Genomic DNA, 25,716 nt, shown 5'->3' on the forward strand with positions numbered 1-25,716 from the left:
CTCACCCAGGCTGATGCCAGGGATACGTTCTGAGAAACCCAACAGGTTCCAACCAACATAGATCACCAGACAAAAAGCACACAACTTCAGGGCCACCTGCATGGCTCAGTCAGTTAAACGTCTGACTCTTGATTTTGGCTCTGGTCACGATCTTGGGTTTGAGAGTTCAGGCCCCGCACTGGGCTCTACGCTGACAGTGTGCCTGGAGCCTGTTCGGGATTCTCTCTCTTCCTCTCTCTCTGCCTCTCCCCTGCTCATGCACTTGCTCACTCTCTCTCAAAAATGGATAAACGTTTCAGAAAGAAAGCACACAACTCCAAATACACAAAAAAGGCAGTGCAACTAAAGAGCTCATCATCAAGCAGAAGCACAAAGCCCAGGTCCCAAAGGGTTTAGAATTGTGTACTGACGATCGTGGAAAAGGTACCATCCCCATAATTACAAAACACAGACTTAAAGAAAATGGCAGCAGAGTTAAAGAAGGCGGGTTGCGTTCATTCAACCAGTGTCACGACACAGCAGCGCACACAGCCAGACGCTTTGTGGTGTCCGCGTCCTCTGCTTCCCCTTCAAGAAGCCGCTTTCGACTGGTGGAAGGCTGGAAATAAAAAGGGAGGAATGTTCAAAGAAAACCATTGGCTTAAGATTATCAAAGTACCCCACTAATGCTTCCCGTAAGTTTGAAGCATTTCATGTGAAACTTCTGGTACCAAGAATTATGAGTCGTCCCCTGGACATCTGAGTCCTCACCACGCATCTCTGGGCTCAGACATGTTTGTCAAATGGACACTTCTCTCTCCTTGTGGCTTCTGACCACTTGATGTAATACTAAAAGTAGGCAGCATAACCGCCCTCCCTCCTCTCCATCATTCTCCTAAATTATGAAGTTTAAAGGGACCACAATACCTCTTGCTGGGAACCCCAAGTCTTGCTCTTTTGTGGGAAGACCACCTTTGTGTGTGTGTATCTTTGTTTTACCATTGATAAAATGCCCAGGGAAAGTAGGAAGGGGGAATGTTATTCACCAACAGAAGGCAGAATAGGAATGAATAGACATTAAATTATACTAACAAAGAACTTTAGAGGAATAAAACTGTAATCAGTAAGTAACCGCTCACCCAGATTTTAAATTTTCAACAGGTTTATATTTGAACTCCTAATAGAGTCTTCCAATTCTGCCTTGCAGGATACCTCTTGAATGACAATCCCTAGCTGTGCTTCTCTAATGCATTAAACTTACTCTTCATTATTAAATCTTCTAAGGGTGCTAGGGCCAATCAAGTTGAAACAGAATTGCTACTATGTTATTCCAAAAAATATTAAGCAATTGCTACTAAGGAGACCTTTCAAGCTCCTCATCCTTGCTCATTAGCTCTTTAAAACTGAGGCTACAGGGGTGCCTGGGTGGCTCAGTTGGGTAAGTGTCTGATTCCAGCTCAGGTCATGATCTCACGGTTCGTGGGTTCGAGCCCCATGTCGGGCTCTGTGCTGACAGCTGCTCAGAGCCTGGAGCCTGTTTCAGATTCTGTATCTCCCTCTCTCCCTGACCCTCCCCTGCTCACGCTGTTGCTGTCTCTCTCTCTTTCTCTCTCAGAAATAAAACATTTAAAAAAAATTTTTTTTTAAATAAATAAATAAAACTGAGGCTACAATGGGGCACCTGGGTGGCTCAGTCAATTAAGCATCCGACTTTGGCTCAGGTCATGATCTCATGGTTTGTGGGTTGGAGGCCCATGGCAGGTTCTGCACTGACAGCACAGAGACAGAAGCCTGTTTCAGATTCTGTGTCTCCTTCTCTCTCTGCCACTCCTTGCTCACTGTCTCAAAAATAAATAAATATTAAAAAAAAAATTTTTAACTGAGGCTACATTTAATGACCATCATCCAGAATACCTGGGCTGGGACTTGGGATGGAGCTGGCGACTTATTTTCTTCAAAAAGCAAATTCTGAAATTTTCTCTTCATGTCCTCGTCCTGTGAAGAAATGACAAAAACTTAAGTGGGCTGTGTATGAAGAAAAGAAAGTTCCTAGAAAGACAGAGCTAGGCTGCCCCTAGAAAGAGGAAGGTGGGGAAGGACACCCAGTCCATCCACCAAAAGGCAAGCTCTCGCTGAGGCTCCAGGAGGGAAAGAACCTCACCTCCTCACCTCTGCCTTCCCTGAGGATTCTAATCAGCAGTCAATGATCAATCAACACTGGCTCCATCAAACACACATGCCTCAGAGTTGTCATTGGTGCAGAGACAACCACAGACATCAGCAGTCAACAGACCTTCAGGACCAGCATCCCAGAACCTGAGAGATGGCAATGGGGAAGCCAGAGGCTGGGACTGGATCAGTTCCCTGAGGGCTGACTCCCTGCAGCTCTCCAAATCTTTCCAGGAGGTGCCCCCTCCCCATGCCAACAATAAGGTCATTTACTGGCCCCCCCTGAAAATTCTCCCAGCGAGTGCTACACGACTCACTAGGACTTCACAATATCCTAATGACAAAGGAAGACAGATGAACACACCATAGCATTTCAGGGGTTCTGTGCTGCTAGAAGGAGAAGCGGGGAAAGGGAGGCATGTGCACACATGGAAATCCTGCCCTGCTGTCAGGGAGGGTAATTCCCACCTCCGGGAATGTTCACTTCTGCAAAGCCCAAGGATTGGCGTCTGGGAACCCTGAAAGGTAACCTGCAGCTCTCCCTCCCTTCAGAAAGGTGAACATCCAGGGTTAGGACGGGGCCAGCTGAAAGCCTGGCTCAGCCCCTCACAAGCATGTGCACAATACGGACCCACAGCTGCCTGATTCCGAAGCCCCGTGATTCCCACTCCCCGCACTGAGCCAAGAGCAACACGGGGTGGAGGTAGTGGGGAGCAGAGGACCTAGGGCTGAAGGCCTCCACCATTCAGCAGTTTGATGCATTTAGAACTGCAGTGTTCAGGGATTAGGTCACCTGTTCTGTATCTAGGAGCTGAATCGCCTGCTTCCATCACACGGTTTGCTGCATCACTCCGTGTAGCGCCCCACTCCCCATTGTGAGAACACCGTGTTCACCCGGATTCTACAATCTCCCTTAGGATCTCACCTGCTACATAATGCCACTCTCAAAATTCCTTCCCTTATTTCCTCCCATACCTGCTCACAGCCTTCACCAGCAACGCCCTCCCTGCCTTCCTGCCCATCCAACTCACCCCCTTCTCATTCACCCAGTAAACAAATACTTCCTGAGCAGCCACAGGTGCCAGGCGCCAGAAAAGACACAGGTGTCGCCATGTCAGAGGGACAAAACCAACACTGAAAATGCTGCCCCCCAGTGTTATGGACTAAATTATCTCCACCTCCATCCCCTAAGTTTATGTGCTAAAGCCCTAACCTCCAGTGACTATTTGGAGACAGGACCTTTAAAAAGGTAATTAAGTTAAAATGAGGCCATTAGAGTGGGGTCACAATCCAATATGATTGATGTCCTCATAAGAGAATGAGGGGCGCCTGGGTGGCTCTGTCGGTTAAAGCACCTGACCTTGGCTCAGAGCATGATCTCGCGGTTCGTGGGTTCGAGCCCCGCATAGGGCTCTGTGCTGACAACTCAAAGCCTGGAGCTGCTTCTCCAGGGAGAAGAATCTCCTGGGAGATTCTGTGTCTCCCTCTCTCTCTCTCTGCCCCTCCCCTGCTCGTGCTTGCGTGCGCTCTCGCGCTTTTGGTGTCTCTCTCTCTCTCAAAAATAAATAAATTTTGGAGGCACCTGGGTGGCTCAGTCAGTTAAGTGTCCGACTTTGGCTCAGGTCATGATCTCACGGTTCATGGTTCAAGCCCCGCCTCAGGCTCTGTGCTGACAGCTAGCTCAGAGTCTTGGAGCCTGCTTCAGAATCTGTCTCCCTCTCTGTCCCTCCCCTGCTCACACTGTCTCTCTCTCTGTCTCTCTCTCTCTCAGAAATAAAACATTTAAAAACAAATAAATTTTTAAAAAATTTATAAAAAAAGAAGAGAAAGAGACACCAGGGATTTAAGCACAGAAAAAAGACCATGTGAGGACAGAGAGAAGACAGCCACCTACAAGGCAAGGAGAGAGGCCTCAGGAGAAACCAGATCTGCCAACACCTTGAAATTGGGTCTTCTAGCCTCTTGAACTGTGAGGATATGAATTCCTGTCGTGGAAGCCACCCAGTCTGTGTTATTTTGTTACAGCAGCCTCAGCAAACTGATACACCCATGTCATCCCCAGGCCAGTGGGCCTTTAGATGCTCTTCATATTGTGTGAACCTGTGAGCACCTGAAGCCCCACAGACGGTGGCCCTGTTTCATCCTGAGGATCCCCCCACACTCTGCACCTACCCTTGTATCCCACTGCTCTGTTGTGACTGCAGTCGGGGTGGGCCCCCACCCAGACCATCAGCTCCCCAAGTCAAGGACCTAACTTACTCTTCTCTGCATCCCCAGTAAGTGCTGGCACATGAACTCATTAACTATCCTCTGAAAGAATGCATGCATGAGGAGATGAAGTCACACCCCAATGCCCCAGATGACAGCCCTTCAGTACAGACAAACAGAACTGACCACAAGCCTATTTTGGCCTGTACTTAAACAAGTCATCAATTAACAATAACATGGAAAAGGAGCTCATTAAAGATGACAGGTAATAATGGGCTATCTGTACTGTAAATACCCTTCCTTTGAGACCTCTACAATCTATTCAAAAATATTACTGTAATATGCCTCAAAGACAAGGAGGAAGGAATTCTCTATTTCAAGAAGTAAATAGGAGGCCAAGAAAATGGATGTAAAGGATGTTCCACAAACTGAACTGTTAGTAACAAGAGAGACTGGAACTCACATTCCAAACACTCGGTCCAGGGCCAGACCCACAAAACCATTTGGCTTCTTCAAAAACACTGGATTTTCCCAAAATAAAACCTACACTAACACTAGCAGATGATTTATGTGGGCAGTATCTGCACTCTGGTCCTCACTCAGTGTTCGTTCTACCTTTTGCAGCAGAAACACAATGTGGACAAGAGAGTATTCAAGTGAGACCCTGTGGCAGGACTGAACTTCACCTTGTCCTCAGTTGTTGGTCACAGTTTTCTTTGGAGACAAACAAGAAAAAATAGGCTATGCTCATTCGTAAATTTCAGGCGGCTACAGACCCTGTTCCCTGGCCTAACTGGCAAGCTCCATTTGCTTCAAGGCAAACACAGCCCCTCCACCTCCACATCTGGCCCCAAGAGTTTCCCTATTAGGGCACATAAAAAGAGCCAAGAGGCATGTTTCTCTTTTTCATCAAAATTAAATCCCCACATGCAAAGGCACCCTTTGTTTCCAAATTCCTTTTCTCCAGGGTCCTGCTGTTTCAAATCTGTGTGGTCTATTAAGTGCTAAATCATCTGACAGATTTCTTCTGGGGGGGGGGGGGGGAGACTGCTGTTTCCAGGGCAATCGCCCAAACAAATGTATCTACTTTTTTTTTTCTTTTAAGGATTTTGTTGTTCTCAACCTGAGCTAGCCTGAGCAAAATTGTTAGGTGCGGAGGGCTGGAACAGAGCAAGAATAGAGGCAGTCTTCCTGGAGTTCCGGAAGCACAGTGCTGAGGATCGATGGTCCCAAGGATCTCTTTGCACCAGGAGATCCCCACAGTACTTGAGCCTCTAGCTCAGGCTAGCTGGTCAAGTCCCCCATCCCCATGGGAAACAGACCAAATGGAAGTTAACAAAAATGGGTATGGCTGCGCTTGAATGGAACGCACTTAACAGAAGGTCTGACATCCATCAGAAAACCTGCCCCACGCTGGAGCTAACTCTAAAACCAAAGATTAGTCCAGCAAAGCCACAAAGGACTTCCACGTCTGGCAGCTAGAATGAGGTTGGGGTATAATCTAACAGCAGCCACAACCCCTTGGAGGGACACCTAGGTAATAAAGACTTCAAAGGTGCAGGTGACTTTTCAGTAATGGCACGTTTATTCACCATGACTAAGAAGCGGGACCCTTAGTGGCACCTGGGTGGCTCAGTCTGTCGAGCATCCGACACTTGATTTTGGCTCAGGTCATGACCTCACAGTCTCATGACTGCTTAAGATGCTCCTCTTGCCCCTCCCGCCCCTCCCCTACCCCCCCCAAAAAAGAAATGGGACCCTGTATGCCCAATTACTTAGGCTTAAACAAATAGCCAGATCCTCCCCCAGAGAATTTGCCCTCCTGCTCCTCCCTCCCCTGTTCCCATGAGGTAAGGCAGCTGGAATGCGGCCAATCCCACCTGTTCAGGGTGGGAGGTTTGAGGAAAGAGGTTGGAAAACCCCAGGGGGGTGGGGGTGGGGGTTGGAGGTTTCCAGCTTTAGAACAACCTCTCAAAGTACCACAGCCAAACTGCACATTCAGGGAACCCGAACTAGGACAGACCCTAAAGTGAGCCTGTCCAACCCAAGAGCCACAAGTTAGGTTGAGAAGGTTGTACCCAAAGACACACCTATACTCACAGCCCATATGCACACATAAACATACCCGACACACTTAAAACTCAATCTCAAGCAAGCGCATTAAACAGACTCAACAAAGCAAATCTGTTTCCATCTTCTTCCTCGTCCCTCAGGCACAGCTGAGAGCTGCCTATATAGTTTATGCTAGCAAGCACTGCCCTATACCCACCTGAAGCCACGGGTGTCTTAAAGCTTCTTCCGTCGTAAAACGCACCTTTGGATCCACTATCAACAACTTCTTGACAAGGTCCAGAGCTAAAGCAATAGGATCATTTATCACATCACAGTGAAAAAGGTAGATCCAGTAAATCAGCAAAATTAAAGTACGCCAGAATCACAGGCCAACATTCAGAAAGAGAGAGGGGGGCCAAGGTCATTGTAAGCCAGCAGGTGTGGTGGGCAGGGCCCCCAGGCCACCCCATTCTCTGTATTCAGAGCTCTCAGAGAACACCAGGAATGACCTTGATGCCCCCCATCTCTCCTTGCTTGCACATCACGACCTCTTCACCCCCTGTTCCCGCAACTCGTTGCTGGATTCCAGTTCAAGCTAATTAAATCTGAACTTCTACCTAGTTCTAAGATGCCCAGGACATTCGGCCAACTCTCCTCCCATGGACTGACAGTGAGAGTTTCTCAGCCAGCAGCAGGTTCCTTGCAACTGCAGGCTTGGCAAAAACAAAGCCTGACGGCAAGCAACATACCAGGGCTGGCTTTTATATTGCAACAATATTATTCCTTTGACATTCTAAGATTTAATAGAATCACCTGTATTACTTGACATTTAGCTTCAGTTTTCTACTTTTCCTTTTGAGAATTACAAAGTTACACTTTTACATCCTAAAACACAGAGTAATTACTTTAGCTCTTACATGCTCACTCACAGGAGACTTTGTAACTTATGATTTTGTATGTTTAAATAGGTACCAGGCACTTCCTTGTATTCCATTTACCCCCACAAAAACCCTTTAAGAGTTTAATGTACCCGCTTTACATATAAAGGAAAGGGTGACTCAGAGAGGTTATGTATCTTGCCTAAGGTCACATAGCTAGGAAGTAGCCAACCCAAAACATGAGCCTCACTCAGCTTGCTTGTGGAGCCCATGTTCCAATAACTTCCTTTGCCCCTCCAAAGGTGCAAAACAAACAACAGAAAATAAGAAGTAACAGGAGAAACATAATAATTTGAAAAGAAATTCCCACCATGGTACACACATATTTTACCAAATGACAAATTTGTAACCTTTTCATATCCATACCCTTCTCTGAGACCTCTGCCCAGACTTCAGGAATGAAGTTGAATTTTCCACTGGTGATCTGATCCTTCAAGGACACTTGAGTCTTATGCTCCGAGAAAGGTGGATACCCACTAAGGCTTAACATTGGTAGAGAGAGAAGGGAAAAGAAATCAAGTAGCATTCTCAGTGGCGATTTGGACATATAGATTAGATTTTTCTTTAAATCAATGGTCAAAAAAAGTCACCCAAATTAAACACAAGCTATCTACCTGGACACGTTTCTGATTTCACCTAATTACCTCCAACCAGACTCTGAAGCAATGAAACTTTTCTTACCAAATAAAAAGAATAACTCCTAAACTCCAGCAATCCACAGCTCGGTTATATCCGGCAGTCCCAAAGGAATTAAGAACCTCAGGAGCCAGGTAGGTAGGGGTACCACATAATGTTCTCATGAGAGAGGTCTCCCCCAAAATCTTAGACTGCCCAAAATCAGTAATCTAAAATTAAGGACAAAAGGGAATCATTTTTAATGGTGAAATAAATTTAAAGATTAGCATAGTCTGCCAGTCCCAAAAGCCATGCAGGCTAGATCAGTTCCTATCCTAGACAGTCCATGCCTATTGTTATTCCGGAATTTTGTTTAAACTAAAATTTCCAAGCCAAGGATGCTCAAGGCTTTTTCTCCAATTTATCTGTGGTTCTCTGTAATCTTATAAAAAGTTTGTAACCCTTATCACAGACTCTAGGGTCCTAATGAGTTATTCATGATTTTTCTTCAATATTCCAACATTGAATTACCTAAGGAGCTTGGAAAAAATACTTGGTACCTGGATGCCACCTTCAGTGGTTGAGATGAAGCCTGGGTGTTGTGACTTTTCTTTATTCTTTCAATCAATAGGAGATTCTATAGTGAAGCCAGGATTGGGAAGCACCACCTTAGAAAGCAGGGGAAGCTAGGAGATATGATTCTCTCATCCATCTAGACCCCTCCTTCCATTTTCTGAACAAAAGTGGCTCATATACAGTGGAGCTCAGCAAATGCCCATTAGAATCTGGATCAGAGCAATACCACCTGATCTCTAAAATAACTGCTAATAATGGAAAGGTCAAATTCTCTACCTTTTTATGTTCCCACTTTTTACTTGATGAATTTTTAAAGTTTATGAACAGATATCTGGGCTGGCCAAAAAGAATTTTCTTACCTTTATAAGACAGTCCTCTTTTTGAGATGAGAGTAAAACATTCTCTGGCTTTAAGTCCCGATGTATAATGCCATTTTCATGAAGATACTGTACAGAAAGGAAGGCATGACCCACGGGTTTATGGAGTAGGTATGTGAGTAAAGACAGACAGACAAGACACCCCCCCCCACACACACACACAAACACCCCTTACAGCTAGATTGAAATTGTATAAGCCAGGTTACTCACAACCATATTACGCCAAATCATAGGAAACTACTGAGTAATAGGCTTAGTGTTTATAAATTTGTTTTCAGGAAAATCTTTGGGGGCACCTGGCTGGCTCAGTCAGTAGTAGATCATACCACTCTTGATCTTGGGGTTGTGAGCTTGAGCCCCACATTGGAGACTATTTTTTTTTAAATCTTTAAAAAGTAGGAAAAATGAAAACTGCAGCTTATGACAACAGACCATTTCACTCTTCAGAATAATAAATATCCCTTTGCAAAGGCAGAAATCTAAGGTGTCAATATCAATAATAAAAATGTAAATGGGTGATTAAAGTATTTTGAGAATTTATTAAAGTAAACCATAAAAATTCCACTGAAATAATGTATTTGATCATTCTCTTCCTGAGAATTTAAAAAAAAAATTAATGTTTATTTATTTTTAATAAATAAAAATAGAGAGACAGAGACAGAGCGTGAGCAGGGAAGGGGCAGAGAGAGAGGGAGACACAGAACCCAAAAGAGGCTCCAGGCTCTGAGCTTTCAGTGCAGAGCCGAACACGGGGCTTAAACTCACACGCTATGAGATCATGACCTGAGTCAAAGTCGGACGCTCAACCAACTGAGCCACCAGGCACCCAGATCTCATATTTTGTGAGACTGAGCCCCATGTCAGGCTCTGTGCTGACAGCATGGAGTCTGCTTACGATTCCTTCTCCTTCTCTCTCTGTCCCTCCCTGCACATGTGCTTGCTTTTGCTCTCTCTCAAAATAAATAAACTTAAAAAAAAAAAAAAAAGAACTGAGTGAGGGCTTCTCTTACCTGTACAGCCAGGAGCATCTGATAAAAATAGAGCTTGCACGTAGCTTCTTTCAGGCGTTTATTCCCCACCACCCTGTCAAACAGCTCTCCTCCTTCCATCCTGAAACAAACAGGCAAAGCAGGGGGGTGGTTCCTGGATGGAAACTCACTTGGAGGGAAGATAATAACACAAACAAAGCAAACTCATGCAGACAGGCAAAGAGCTGCCTTTTTTATTCACTCATGAGGACAAGCAATGAGGTAGTAAGTCTCCTCTCCACAATGAAGATGTCCTCATTGGAAACTAAGGAATGGGGAAAGATGGAAGGAATGGGCAGTGGGCGGTAGGCACTTGGAAGCTTTTAAGAATCTGACTCAGTAGGGGCGCCTGGGTGGCTTAGTCGGTTGAGCGTCCGACTTTCGCTTAGGTCATGATCTCGCGGTTCGTGGGTTCGGGCCCCGCGTCGGGCTCTGTGCTGACTGCCAGCTCAGAGCCTGGAGCCTGTTTCAGTCTGTGACTCCCTCTCTCTCTGACCCTCCCCTGCTGGCGCTGTCTCTCTGTCTCTCTCCAAGGAATAAATTTAAAAAAAAAAAAAAGAATCTGACTCAGTAGAGGGGAGGTGGAGCCTAAGAGTCTGCATTTTCATCACACACCCCAGGTGATTCTGAGACTGGGACAGAGCAGCAAACAGGAGCCCACAGACAACAGACCCCAGTCCCCCACCCCCCATTCCTAGCTCTGTAGCTTTGGGCAAGTTACATACCCTCTCAGAGCTTGTTTCTGCCTCCTAAAAAAAATAGGGACAATCCTTCCCCTACCTTGATGGCTGTGGTAAAAATTAAGAGAATTCAGGTAGGTAAGGCATAAGTGGCTGCTTGGTGGGGTTATCCAATCCCTCTGAATTTCAGTTTCCTTTTCTGTAAAGTGGGGCTAAAGACCCTCACCCATCAGTAACCTGTAAGTAACATGGATGACTGTTATGAAGGGTAAATGGGTCAATCCATGTGAAATGTTTAGAGCAGCAATTGGCTCATAGTAAGTAATTAGTAATCAGTGACTATTATTGTACTGTTACTCTTTTAACTAGGCCCAGTTAGGGGCACCTGGGTGGCTCAGTTGGTTAAGCGGTCGACTTCGGCTCAGGTCATGATCTCATGGTTCATGAGTTCAAGCCCTATGTCGGGTTCTGTGCTGACAGCTCAGAGCCTGGAGCCTGCTTCAGATTCTGTGTCTTTCTCTCTCTCTGCTCCTCCCCCACTCACAATCTGTCTCTGTCTCTCAAAAATAAACATTAAAAAGTTTAATAAAAAAAAAACTACATCCAGTTAGACAGCAACAAATATTTCCTTAAGCACCACAGGGACCATCCAGTCTTTCCTAGTGCTATGATTGAAGCTGTTTACTATAAAATCTTACTGGTCATCCTCTTTAGCCTGGTACCACTCAGGAGCAAAGCCTTGCTGGTCTGCTTCAACAGCCACTATATATTTATGCAGGAATGAACATCAAGACAGGCCCCTTCCAGAAATGAGCCAGGAAATTATTTTGGTCACACCACAGAAGACAGGACTTTGTGGTTACCGAGAAAACTAGCAAGTAAACCAGCAGCGAAAAGATAATCAGGTGTCACCATGCCGCTAAGCACTGTGATCGAGAGCAGAGATATCCACCCAGGCAGGTATGTCAAAGTATAATATCCACCAGTGGTTGAACAACTTTGTGTGCCAGGTACTCTGCTGGGCACTTTCCATCCTTCATAGTATTTAATCCTTATGACTCTGCATATGGGGGTATTATTATTACCATCACCACCACTCCCCTCCCGCCACCAACACTACAAAAATAAGACTGGGGAACATGAAGTAAACTAACTCACAGTCACCTGCAAGTGGGATTCAAACCCAGGCCTCAGACCCAGGGCCTGGAACCTCTACGCCATGTGCCTTAAACACTGGAGGGATTTTAGAATCAGTACTAACCCCACACGCACACTTTGTGGGCCCCACCCCCCCATACATATGACGAGGGTCCCCACGATGAGAAATGCGATCCAGCATTAGATTCTTTGGTGGTTTACAACCACTTGAATGGAAACAAATAGAAAAGTTTATTACTTACAATTCCAAAACAATGTAATAATCTTCAGCCTCAAAAAAGTCTTTGATCTTGATGATACAAGGCTAAGAGGGGAAAAAAAGAAGAAAAGTAGCAACAAAGTCCCAAGAGGAAAACCCAGGAGCAGAATGGAGGCATTTGCCCCCTGCCTCAAGGCACTCTGAAGTTCACATAGCAGAAAAGGCAAAACAGCCTGTCTGCACAGAGCCTGATGAAGAGCTCAAACTCATGATCCCTGAGATCATGACCTGAGCCAAAATCAAGAGTTGGACACTTAGCCAAATGAGCCACCCAGGTACCCCTAATATGATTTTATACTTAGAAAGCACACTTATTGTTTTTACAATATGAAGAATAGACAGTAGAGTTGAGTGGTCAAAGATGTGGTAAGTATCTATCAGGGACATACCCCACCCCCAAGCAGAGAGAAGGCTTGTAGTTTATCAAAATTAAAGGGAAGGGACACCTGGGTGGCTCAGTCGGTTAAGGGCCTAACCTCAGGTCATGATCTCGCGGTTCATGGTTCATGAGTTCGAGCCCTGAGTCAGGATCTGTGCTGACAGCTCAGAGCCTGGAGCCTGCTTTGGATTCTGTGTCTCCCCCTCTCTCTGTCCCTCCCCTGCTCATACTCTTTCTCTCAAAAATGAATAAACATTAAAAAAAAATTTTTTTAATGTTTTATTTATTTCTGAAAGAGAGAGAGAACGTGAGCAGGAGAGGGTCAGAGAGAGAGGGAGTCACAGAATCCAGAGCAGGCTCCAGGCTCTGAGCTGGCTGTCAGCACAGAGCCCGACATGGGGCTCAAACCCACAAACAATGAGATCATGACCTGAGCCAAAGTCAGAAGCTTAACCTACTGAGCCACCCAGGAGAAAAAAAAATTTTTTTTAGTAAAGGGAAGAGAGTTACACGATTTCTAGATTTTACAGTAAAAAGAGTAGCAAAACTGGCCAGAGTGACTGTCCTACAAAGCAAATTTCATCACATCCACTGCTCTGGTTAAAATCCTCCAAGTAGTATGCGGTACCTGGGTGGCTAAGTCTGTTAAGCATCCAATTGTTGCTTTCAGCTCAGGTCATGATCTCATGGTTCATGCGATTGAGCCCTGCATCCATCTGTTCTGACAACATAAAGTTGCTTAAGATTCTCTCTCTCCCTCTCTCTCTGCCCCTCCCCTGCTCTCTATCTCTTAAAATAAATAAACGTTAAAATCTTCCAAGTAGTAGCTTCCCATAATGAACCATTAAACAACAGTGAACAGATGCCCCACTGCTTCCTCCAGCACAAGGGATCCTGGAAACATAATGCCAAGTGGAAAAGACAAGTCAGGAAATACTTCAGAGTATAGGAAGTAGCTTCAATTGCATGGTCAAGTTTTCATTCTTTTATATTTTTTATTTTATTTTACTTTTTTTTTTGAGAGAGAGAGAGAGAGAGAGAGAGAGGGAGAGAGAAAGCATGAGCAGGGGAGGAACAGAGAGAGAGAGAATCCCAAGCAGGCTCAGCAGTGACAGCTCAGAGCCCAGAGTGGGGCTCAAACCCACTAACAGTGAGATCATGGCCTAAGGCAAAATGAAGAGTTGGACACTTAACCAACTGAGCCACCCAGGTGCCCCTCAAGTTTTCATTCTTAAGTTGAATGGTGAGTTCTAAGGTATTTGTTTCATCATTTTGCTTCATAATTTATTGTTTTACATGTGCCAAATGTTATATAATTTAAACATATTTAAAGGAAGGAAAGGAAACCAATCAGGAGGGGGAGATGGAAGGAAAGATAAGAAAGGCAGAAAGTAAGACAAGAGGAAAGAAAACCTTTGGAAAACTAACTTTCAGCAGGATTAGCAAACCCTGGAGACCCAGCCATGTCCTGCCCCTGCCCCCCACCACGGCCAGATCTCCTGCACCTGGGCCCAGGCATCCTCCTCTCCAGGCCATAAAACACCCCGCCTGCCCCAGACTCCCTGTGTTCTTTCCCAATGTCACACCTGTGGTTGCTGCGCTCCCACCTGCTGATCCAGCCCTCTCGGCACACCTGGCCTCCAGCATCAGGCCCTCGCTCAAATGTCACCCTTGGAATGCATCCACAGTGCCCCGCATTGGTTCTCATCTTTGTGGCCTCATGCTGCATCTTCAAGATCTGTCTCCCCATCAGACTGCGAGCTCCAGGAACGCAGAAACGGGAAACTAACTCCCACCATGGGTCTCCTTTCATCAGGTCCTTGGCAGGCTGAGTCAAGTCTTATTTCTCTTTCTAACACCAACATTGAGCGCAGCAGCTGGCACACAGGAGACATTCATGTGCTGCACAGACTAATACGAACAGCAGCACTAATAGAAACATGACCCACTGAGGGTGGACTCTGCCACCACATTTTAGTTGTGGCACACACACCGTGAGAGTGAGGCTGAGAGCAAACCAGCAACACCACTCCTTACCTAAGATCATAACATACTTGGCTCTGCATCACTAGTTGTTCCTGCCACAAGAATGAAGACACTGGATATGCGCTGTAATATTACATTAAAAGGAATGCAAAGGGGAACTAAAATTCTCATATACTGTCACAAGAAGGCTACAGCCTATCTAACATTGATAGGGGGTCCTGGGATGCTCAGTCAGTTAAGAGTCCAATTTCAGCTCAGGTTATGATCCCATGGTTCGTGAGTTTGAGCCTGCTTGGGATTCTCTCTAGATCATATGCATGTGATATCTTCATATAATAAAGAAGCAGAAAAAAAGGCACACATGGAAAAGGAATAGGAGATCAGAGCAACAGATGAGAGCTGCTTGGTTCTGTCTGGCATCATGAGACAGGGCCGGTGCCCACTTGGGCATGGCCTGGTCTGGGAGCTGGCAGAGCATGAGGAGGTACCCAACAGTCAGAGCCTGCGGGAGCTGCCTCCTCTAAGACGCCACCATCTCTAGGGCCGTTCATTGGCTGCAGCATTGCAGCTGAAGGGGTCTCTCATGAATGAGAGGCTACTACCCTAAGCCCTCCACTTAGATCATACAGGGAGAAGTTTAGGGAATGACAGTGATCTCTCCAGACCGCAAAACATTCCCCCAAGCATGTTCTCCATGTGCAAGGCTTGGCAAGCACATCTCATCGAATTCCCACACTGACCTTTAAGGTATGTATCTGTATTGTCTCCACTGCACAGATAAGGAAACAGAGATGTTGAAAAGTGAAATGACTTTCTTAGAGCCAGGAGGCCAGCAAGATGGGCATGGGAACCCAGGTCTGTCTCCCCATTAGGCTGAAACTGGAGGAGGGGAGGGATGGCCAAGTCCATTTGTGCTCGCCATTCCCCTTCTCCCCCCCGGGCTAGAAGACAGGCTGGCACGGTACATGTTTAACAACAGACTGAATCAATGCCTGGCTCCAAATGCCAGGCTCTGCTAGGCTACCAGGCTCTACTCATTATCCCTCAAATGCACTCATAAGCCTGTATTTCATTTCCAAGAGCTTTCCACATGCCCTTGTAAACTGCCAAGAAATTAGCTCCAGAGATCTTTTTTGAGGGTTCTCAATTCCTCTCGACTGCACTGGACATTGGATTTGTGTAAATGTTATGTTTGGGGATCCTCTGATATCAGAAAAAAACTCTCTGAGGATTCTAAGTGTTTATCTTAGGAGTATGTTTGAAGCAACCCCACCCCAGAAAATTAGAGGGCTCCTCTCTTTAACAAAAGATTCCAGATCCCTTGGGGGGACAGGAAGGCTAATTCAGGGGGTGCATGGGTGTCTCAGTCAGTGAGCATCCAACTTCAGCTCAGGTCATGATCTCATGGTTCATGGGTTTGAACCCCACATCTGGCCCTGTGCTGACAGCTCATAGCCTGGAGCTTGCTTTGAATTCTGTGTCTCCTTCTCTCTCTGTCCCTACCGACCCCACTTATTCTCTCTCTCTCTCAAAAATAAACATTACCAAAAAAAAAAAAAAAAAAAAAAGGCAGACTCACTTTCCAGTGAGACAAGGTCATCATTGCACAAAAAAGATAGGAACTATTTACACCCACTGAGGTAAACAGAAATCAGCACAACCAAAAGGTATCTAGAGGTACTGAAACTTCCAGTATAATTAAACCAAATTTACCAAATTGATACTGTCTTCCCATAAACAATATGAGATAAAATATTAAGGAAATTTACCATGTGTTTGAGACAAAAAAAAAATCACTCAGTGGAAATACAATAGTTATTTAATCATGAAATCTTTATACAGTATTGTCCTCTCAAATTTCAGGGCAAAGCTTTTCCCAGCTAAATTATAGATAAGCACATACACCCATACATGTGTACCCACACATGTGTACACATGTACACACACACACATACATTTAAGTAACCCAAGTTAATAACTAACTTGATTAACTTGATTACACTGAAATACTTTGTACTCCACCCATATTTTGAGAGGAATGAATGTAAGTAAGTCTGGGTCATATTTTACAGCAATACTTACATGATTTAGTTTTTTCAAAATTTCTATTTCTGTTTCAACATTGAGAGCTGGATCCTTTGATAAAAAAAATAACATTAAAGTTTACTACATATTATAATAGTCAATACTTGGAAAATACTTATTTAAAACTTATTAGAGTAAAAGCTGTCTGAGTTCCACACTCAGCCCTACTAATCAAGGATTAGAGGTCGATCAATTAAATAACTCCCCCTATAAAATCACTGAAAAGTGCTTGGCAAATAGTAAGCATTCAGTAAACAACAAGGCCCTATGTCAACGTCTTTATTTAAGAGTCATTTTGGGGTGCACCTGGGTGGCTCAGTCAGTTAAGCATCAGACTCTTGATTTTGGCTCAGGTCATCATCTCATGGTTTGTGAGTCTGAGCCCCACGTCGGGCTCTGCACAAACCCTGCAGAGCCTGCTTGGGATGCTCTCTCTCTCTCTCTCTCTCTCTCTCTCCCCCTCTCTCTCCCCTCCCCTTCTCATGCTCTCTCTCAAAATAAATAAATAAACTTATCATTTAAAAAAGAAAAAAAATCATTTTACTTAATAAGTCTCATAGTCTCAAAGTGAACTGGGTTCTAGAATTATCCCCATTTCACAGATGGAGTAACTGAGGCTCAGAGAAAGGAAGCCACTTGCTCTAGTTCTCACAGCCAGAAACAAGTGTGTTTCCACTGTTCTCATGCTTAAACCTGGTAAGTTCTGTCTCTGCCTCTCTCTTCTTTTTTTTAAGTTTTTATTGGAATTCCGATTAGTTAACATACAGTGTAATATTAGTTGTAAGCTCGGTCTCTCTGGCTGTGGAATTTATACTCGTAAAAGTGATACAACAATAAACACCACAGACAAGAGGTATTTAATTAAATTATATAAAGAAAATGTCAAGCCAAATTTCTAATAATAGAGCAGACACAGGTTCCAATTTACTGCAGGCTAACATATCTACGGAGACACCAACAAGAGGAAGCATCAGGGGACCGATGTTGCTCTCTGTTCCAATTCGAAAAGGATGAATCAAGTTACTCAACCTCAAGGGCTACACCCTCCAAAGCAAAGAGGATATAGAATTACATATTTATGTAAAATGGACTTCGGCTAAGAAACCCAGATGTTTAATTTTAAAAGCCTGCCTCTTCCTGTAAGCTGTTAAACTCATTAGTCAGGGCATACTCTGATGATAGAGAGGTCTAAAAGAGTCCAATCTGATTTGAAAGATGAAATTAAGAGGTAAAATTTTGCTCCAAGTCTTCAAGAATGGTAGGTATTTTCTTCCCCACCACACCCCCCTCCCCAACAGGAAACAAATCCAGAATCACAGGGGAAAAAGATCTGTAGCAAAGTGAACACAGAAAGGAAATTCCTCTTGCCATGTGAAAATGGCATTGTCTTGGGGGCAGGGGGAATTGATCTTTAAAGAATGTTAGAGTATAATGGCCAGAAACAGCTGGCCACAAAGGAAAATGTGATTAGAGACCTCATTTTACATTACTCTGTTGGGCGGGGGTGTTGAAAGACCAACACATTTGACTATTTCACCAATGCGCTAAATGTATATTACAGAGAATGCAATATAATGAACAGCTACTATACAGAGACTATTAAATAATTAGGATTTTTAAAAATCTATTGATGCCAAGGTATTCACCGCTTCATTATTGGAAAGAACAAAGGATTAGAAATTACATAAATGATCAAACAGAGAAAAGGGTGAATTACAATAAAGTTCATGAAATAGAGGCTTAATTATCCAAAAGCATCAATTTGGGGAAAGTTTATGCATTAATGCTTATGTGGAAAAGTAGAACACAAAATTGTATATACAGTATGATTTCAACCATCTAAAAATGCAAATTTGTATGAACAAGGACTAGGAGGAAAAAGAAAACTGGAAACAGCTGTGGAGTTACAATGGTGGGCTATAGCTGGGTTGTTTTTTCCCCTACGTTTCCTTTCTTTTTTTTTTAATTTTTTTTTTTTGAGAGAAATAGAGAGCAAGAGGGAGAGAGAGAGAGAAAGAGAGAGAACGAGCAGGGGAGGGGCAGAGAGAGGAAAGAGAGAATCCCAAGCAGGTTCTGTGCTACCAGTGCAGAGCCCCACATGGGGCTCGAACTCATGGCCTGAGCTGAAATCAAGAGTCGGACACTTAACTGACGGAGCCACCCAGACATCCCCCAATTTCCTTTCATGTACTGTAAAAACTTCTAACAACCTGGGGGGAAAAAAAAAAAACTTCCTGCTGGTACATTATTATGTACAACAATATATTTTTCGAACCAAACTATGGATAAGTAACTTTCTAGGTTAACTGAATATATTCAAAATATTTCAATGCTATTTAATACAAATTCACATACGTAAACAATGAATCCTTCCTGACACTGAAAATCACCATTCTAGGGGCACGTTGGTGGCTCAGTCAGTTAAGCATTTGACTTCAGCTCAGGTTGTGATCTCACTGTTTGTGCATTTGAGCCTGGCATCAGGCTCTGCACAGTGCAAAGCTTGCTTGGGATTTCCCTCTTTCCCTCTCTCTCTGCCCCTCCCCTGCTTGCTCTCCCTTTTTCTCAAAATAAATAAAAACTTAATTAAAAAAAGAAAAAAGAAAAGCACCACCGTAAAATTATTTGGGTAAGTTCAGAAGTGTTAAAAATCAGGTGAGCATCACAAACACGGGTACTTACTGCCTCTCTCTCAGGGCCAACAGCAAACTTCCTCTTGCTGATGATTTTTATGGCTACTTTCTTACATGTTTTCCTTTCAAAAGCTAGCTTCACCTCACCACAGGCACCACTACAGACAGAAACATGAAATGATCAGTTGTCAGAATGGTTCATCACTCCTGAACTGGGCTTAACACTTTAGCCCAGATCAGTTTATAAGTTAAACACTGTCCACATACAACCCTTCCATTGTCCCTGTTTTCAAACAACACAATGAAACCTCACCAATGTAAAATGTCAAGGGCATAAGTGAACATGGACCATCCAAAAGCACTGAGTCAGCTCCAAATTCCACTTTTTGAGCTGAGTGATACAGACTTAAGTACTACTGGCACCCCAGAATGTGAAATCCTCAGAAAGACACTAAGAACAAATAAGACGGAAGTTACTTATCCTAGAAGTAGAGAAACATCACATAGAACAAAGTCCTAGAAAAAAAATGAGTGCCTGACACAAGTTACAGCAGATAGCTGTAACTGCAAATGAATTATTTTCATTGATACGTTCTTTCTTATTCAAACGAAGTGTCATAGTTGATGCCATGAACTGCACCCTAAATAAAATCACAATAACTAAGAACCAAAAGTATTACACAATTAACCTAATTGCAGCAAACTCTTAAAGACTTGCAATTAATTGGGACACCATAATGGAAGAGGAATAATATCCAGGATACAGGTAACCCAATGGGCTCTGCTCTCCAAAGCTTGGGTCAGCCCAATGGCTACTCAAGTATCAACCATTCATTACATGTCCCAAGTAGACTATAACTATTTGGGAGTTTGGGGTGGGACGATGAGTTCGTCAAGACATCCTTTTTATCGTGTATTTTGTATATACGTAAAATTTATCACTGTTATCATTTTAAAATCTACAACTGGGGTAGATTAACTGGTAGCATTAAGTCCATCCACAGTGCTATGCAACATCACCCTCATCTTGCTCCAGAATTTTTTCATGAGACTAAATGGAAACCCCACCCCCATTCTACTCTTCCCCCAGATGCTAGGAGCCACTAATCTGCTTTGTCTCAATAGATTTGCCTGTTCTGAATATCCCATATCAATGAAATCACACAATATGTGGCCCTTTGTATCTGGCTCCTTCCACTCAGCATGTTTTCAAGGTTTACCCATGCGTGGGTCGGTAGTTCATTCTTTTTTATAACTAAGTAATATCTCATTGTATGAATAAATCACATGTTGTTTACCTATTTATTTGGGGTGTTTCCACCTTTTGGGTACATGCTGTGAACATATATGCATAAATTTTTACTTGAACACCTATTGTCAACCTGGGGAGGGGTATTATATACCCACAAGGGGAATCATGGGTCATAGGGTAATTCTATGCTTAACTTTTCGAGAAACCAAGAAACTATTTTCCACAGTGGCTACACCATCTTACCTTCCCACCAGTAGTGTATAGGGGATCTGATTTCTCTACATCCTCACAAACACTTGCTACCTTGCACTTCTTTACCATGGTCATCCTAGGGGCTGTGAAGTAGTATCCTCTGTGGTTCTGATTTGCATTTCCCTCATGATAAATGATGCTGAGCATCTTCTCACATGGTTTTTGCTCATTTGTAGATCTTTGGAGAAGTCTATTTAAATCCTGTGCCCATTTGTAAATTGGGTTGTTTTTATTGTTGAGTTATAATAGTTCTTTTTTATGAGTACTAGATCCTTATCAGATAAATGATCTGCAAATATTTTCTCTCATTCCATGGGTTGTATTTCACTCCTCTGATGATGTCTTGATGCACTAAAGTTTTTAAATTTGATGGAGTCTAATTTATCTATTTTTCTTCCCTTTGTTGCTTGTGCCTCTGATGCCATAATTAAAAAACCACTGCCAGGGCACCTGGGTGGCTCAGTCAGTTAAATGTTCGACTTCACCTCATGATCAGAGTTACCCCTGTTTTCTTTTTACAGCTTTATAGCTTTATCTCTTACACTTAGTTTTATTTTTCCTTTTGAGTTAATTTTTGTATATGGTGTGACATAATGGTCCCTGTAACTATTATTTTTTAAAATCTGTTCAAAACACTTTCTAATTCCCCTTCTAAAACAGTCACCTTTTGCCTGAGAAACCTTCCCTGAATCAATATAGCTCTAATGGAGAGCCTATAAGAGTACCACGGGATGGACCATGTAACCAAAATGGAGCCAAACAACGTTTCCCCTGGAATCAAATGCTAATGTTGGGGAAGTTCTCTCTGCAGTGGTTTCTACAAGGTAGAAAATATGAATGTGGGGCTTCTGGAAGCCATTTTTTCTGCCACATGGAGAAAGCAAATCTATAGGAAGACAATTGATAGTAGCTAAATTAAAAGATGAAGCCAGTGCCCTGGCAACACTGGAGGACCCTTAAATCCAGCCACAGATACAGCCACACAGGTCATCAGAATTCAATGACAGAAAGCCCTAAAGTCCACCTGGTCCAGTCGCACCTGAAATCAGCCATGCCCATGTGTCTCCTAGTTACAAGAGCCAGTAAATTTCTCTTCTTACCTGACTCATGTGAGTTGTTTCTGTCACCTGATAGAAGTTAGATTTGTGTTGAATCCTCCCTTAGAAAAAATCAGAGTCCTATACATTTCTTAGGGGTGGGCACAAATCTGGCTATAAACTTCCAAGCACCAATGCAAATGTGAAAACAGAGTGAGTTACTGAATTTAATATCCATAAACTAAAATATCACCCATAGATGGTTATAAAGAGTACACTGTGTTTGAGTCTGAGTTTATGGGTGACTATTTCCTTCTATTAATTTGTACTTTGATGTTTCCAAAAATGTCAATAGAGAAAGGCCCCTGGGAGTGGGGGAGGGGTGGGAGAGTGAAGGACGTGGTGCAATGCAGTAAAGGTGTCCCTAAGGATGTGGTTCTCAAAGTAGGATCAGGTAACCACTAAGGAACCCCAGGACACTTTCAGGGTGTTCACAAAGTCAAACTATGTGCAGAGTAATACTAAGACACTAATTGCCTTTTTCATCCTTATTCTCTCACGAGCATACAGAGTTTTCCAAAGGCTCCATGACATGTGACATTACAAGAGACTGAACAAAGAAGCAAATATCAGGATCTAGCCATTTTCTAGTAAGCCAGATATCAAAGAGATATGCAAAAATGTGAAACAGCACCTCTCTTCTCACTAATCTTTACTTAAATAATTATTCTGCATTAAAAACATTATTTATTTTGGGGCACCTGGGTGGCGCAGTCGGTTTAACATCCGACTTTGGCTCAGGGCATGATCTCGCGGTTCAGGAGTTTGAGCCCCACATCTGGCTCTGGGCTGAGGGCTCAGAGCCTGGAGCCTGCTTCAGATTCTGTGTCTCCCTCTCTCTCTGCCCCTTTCCCACTCTCTCTTTCTCTCTCTCTCTAAAAAATAATAAACATTAAAAAAATTAAAAATCACTAAATTGTACACCTTTATATGGGTGAATTGTATGGTATGTGAGTAATAACTTTTTTAAATGTTATTATTTATTTTTAAGTAACTCTACACCCAACATGGGGCTCCAATTCACAACCCTGAGATCAAGTTGCATGCTCTTCCAACTGAGTAAAAGCCAGGCACCCCTGTGAATACCAAGTTTTTTAAAGCCACTTTATTGAGCTATCAAAGATAAAATTTATAAGGAAAACTATTCATTTCAATTGATCATAATCAAATAAATCAATAACATGCCTATCACAAACAGTTGTTCTACAAATATGAATGTTATAAAACCAGGAACAAGAACCTAATCAATGACAAATGTTTAGAATAAAATGAACTGCAATTTCCATAACAACAAAAAACAATTTACCTTCCAAGAGTCTTTGACATGATGTATTCATCTCTTAATTCCTTAGGATAAACTGACTGATCATCTACAGTCAGGTCAAAAAATACAAAAACTAAGAGGAAAAGGGCAGAAATAGGTCTCATTAATTCATTTGCTAAAGATAAAATGGTCCTAAAATTTAGTAAACATATAGAACATAAGACAACTGTTTTCGATTACATTTAACACCTAACCATAAAGGAATTAGTTAGCCAGGCTATCACACATTATGAAACCCATGGACGATGACAGTCAAATCTCATTCTTCAGTAGAAATACACAGCATCATCTCATGTTAGTATAGGAAATCCATATATATATGCTACTCCTATTTCTCAGCCTCAGAACATTCATCAATTTCAACTAATACAAAATATCCATGCAGATTAGCATAAACCCAGAACCAAAAACCAATCAGTTTGAGCTTAGAAAAAAATGTTCTAGGCATATAAACATCCCCCCAAAATTAGACCATACGTCATCATACGAGCATTATTTTCTCTTTACATGTCTGGCATTTTATAATGCAAACCATCTTGAAACTGCTTGTAAAGTTAAATAAATAGTGTTTTCCCCCAAATCCCCTTTTCCTCCATTATCTGGGCTGTATTCCAGACAAAAAAAGAAAAAAGTAACCCCACTCATTTAAAAATTTAGCCATCCACGTGAGCCAAGGCTGCAATCAATTATCAGTATTTCAATTCTATACAAAATCAATTGTAAATTTGCAGCTGCCTGCAATATCCTGAAAGTGAAATTTGTTAAGACCCTTGAGTTTCTCAGAATTCAGGCGACAGGTTTTGACCTCCCTGGAGTGACCCAGAGTTCCAGTCTCTGGCACAAATCTGAGCCGCCTGAGTGTGCTTCATTCCAGGCTGGTCCGCTCAAGACAGACACATGCGTGCTTAATGAAACCTGCCAGCAAACCAAGACTCAACAGTTTCTCTATGTTCAGGGATATTTATGAACCTAGATGTTCCCGTGGCATCTGAGAACCCAGGAATTTGAGGGGCTCTGGAAGGCTACATCACGCAAACGTCAAGGTCTACTTCAAGAGCTGCAAACCCAGTTATCCACATAAGCCAAGGTCACATACACAGGGAAGGCTGGGTTGGATGTAAGACAACATGGAGCAGTGAGCACCTGAATGGGGAAAACACACTGCCCATCTAAAACAGACGGGCTCTACTGAGCACTGGCAAGTCCTCCAGTTATGGAATTAGGCTCAGTATGGCCAGACAGTCCACCTTTTTCAAAGCAATCTGGATTTTTACATTAAAGTACAAATAGCAAATGCCTAATAAAATGTCAATAAACTGAATGCCATCTGCAGAGTGCGAGTCTGATCTATTTCAATGAAGGCCTCCTTTAGCCCATACAACACATCTGTTCAAAGCAGAAAAGTTGCCCTGTAGATAGACCAACTAGGAAAAGGTGGCACACAGCTTGTCAAGTAAGACGGGCCAAATTTCAGCATTCAGATGTCGCCTGCACAAGGTGCTCTCAAACAGCAAAACCCTATGCAGCTGCCCTGACTACAATTATCAGATTGAAAACAAAATAGAAACAGGGAAAACTGTCATAAAATGCACTTTAGGATGTCCAGTATGGCCATCATTCCCAGATGCCAGTCTGAAGACTGCATAAGAAATGCCTAAGCAAAATTTTTAAAAATTTTTTTAATGTTTTTTATTTATTTCTGAGAGACAGAGAGAGAGACAGCGTGAGCAGGGGAAGGTCAGAGAGAGAGGGAGACACAGAATCCAAAACGGGCTCCAGGCTCTGAACTGGCTGTCAGCACAGACCCCGACGCAGGGCTCGAACCCACGAACCGTGAGATCATGACCTGAGCTAAAGTCAGACACTTAACCGACTGAGCCACCCAGGCTCCCCTAGGCAAGATTTTTTAAATCTCTGGAACCACGGGACCAGGATCTGTGGGACAGCATTTGTGGACATCATTTTTTTTTTTTTTTTTTTGAGAAAGGGAGAAAGCACACACACATGAGCGGGAGAGGGGCAGAGAGAGAGGGAAAGAGAATCCAAGGCAGGCTCCACACTGTCAGTGCAGAGCCCAAAGTGGGACTTGAACCCACAAACCAGATCGTGACCTGAGCCGAAGTCGGACACTTAACCAACTGAGCCACCTTGGCACCCCGTAGACATCTATTATTTTTAAGGTATTACCCACACACACACTTTCTTCCCATTCATTCAACCCTCAGATAGTTTTGTGAAGTTCTGCAGGTTTGTTTGGTCTTTTTTTAATCAGAGAAACAAAAGTATTCCTTTTGTCCAAGATTTAAAATTACTGTGAGATTACATTTAACTCTTCAAGTGGCTTTAATTCTTTCTGTGCTGAATGACAACTGCTCATTTTAGATGTGATATTAGTAAAGTTTTAGGAGTGGCTGTTCATAAAATGCTGCCCGATGATGATAATAAACATAAAAACTTTCAGACAATCAATCATTTGGGTTTTTTTAAACGTTTATTTATTTTGAGAGAGAGAGAGCACATATGTGCACAAAGGGAAGGGGCAGAGAGACAGGGAGAGAGAGAATCCCAAGCTCTGTGCTGTCAGCACAGAGCCCGACACGGGGCTCCATCTCACTAGCAGTGAGATGATGACCTGAGCCAAAATGGAGTGTCAGACACTCAACCAACTG

General features: G+C 43.2%; 1 protein-coding gene across 3 annotated transcripts in view; it reads right to left on the minus strand.

Annotated features, from left to right (window-relative positions):
* Positions 1-220: 220 nt before the first annotated feature.
* The window catches only part of CHEK2 (checkpoint kinase 2), a 46,657-nt gene continuing 21,161 nt past the window's right edge, over positions 221-25,716 (minus strand). For all 3 annotated transcript variants that reach the window (XM_039225171.1, XM_039225163.1, XM_039225168.1), the window contains 11 exons: positions 23,030-23,120; positions 19,172-19,280; positions 16,487-16,540; positions 12,023-12,084; positions 9,925-10,024; positions 8,897-8,983; positions 8,028-8,191; positions 7,713-7,828; positions 6,626-6,711; positions 1,894-1,974; positions 221-598 (listed from right to left, as the gene is read on the minus strand). In XM_039225171.1, the coding sequence (XP_039081102.1) occupies positions 509-598; positions 1,894-1,974; positions 6,626-6,711; positions 7,713-7,828; positions 8,028-8,191; positions 8,897-8,983; positions 9,925-10,024; positions 12,023-12,084; positions 16,487-16,540; positions 19,172-19,280; positions 23,030-23,120 (1,040 nt within the window). In that variant the 3' untranslated portion in view covers positions 221-508. The remainder of the gene's footprint in view (positions 599-1,893; positions 1,975-6,625; positions 6,712-7,712; positions 7,829-8,027; positions 8,192-8,896; positions 8,984-9,924; positions 10,025-12,022; positions 12,085-16,486; positions 16,541-19,171; positions 19,281-23,029; positions 23,121-25,716) is intronic.

This window comes from Hyaena hyaena, unplaced genomic scaffold, assembly GCF_003009895.1.
Source record: "Hyaena hyaena isolate Hyena2069 unplaced genomic scaffold, ASM300989v1 scaffold_19, whole genome shotgun sequence".
In the NCBI taxonomy this organism is placed as follows: Eukaryota; Metazoa; Chordata; class Mammalia; order Carnivora; family Hyaenidae; genus Hyaena; species Hyaena hyaena.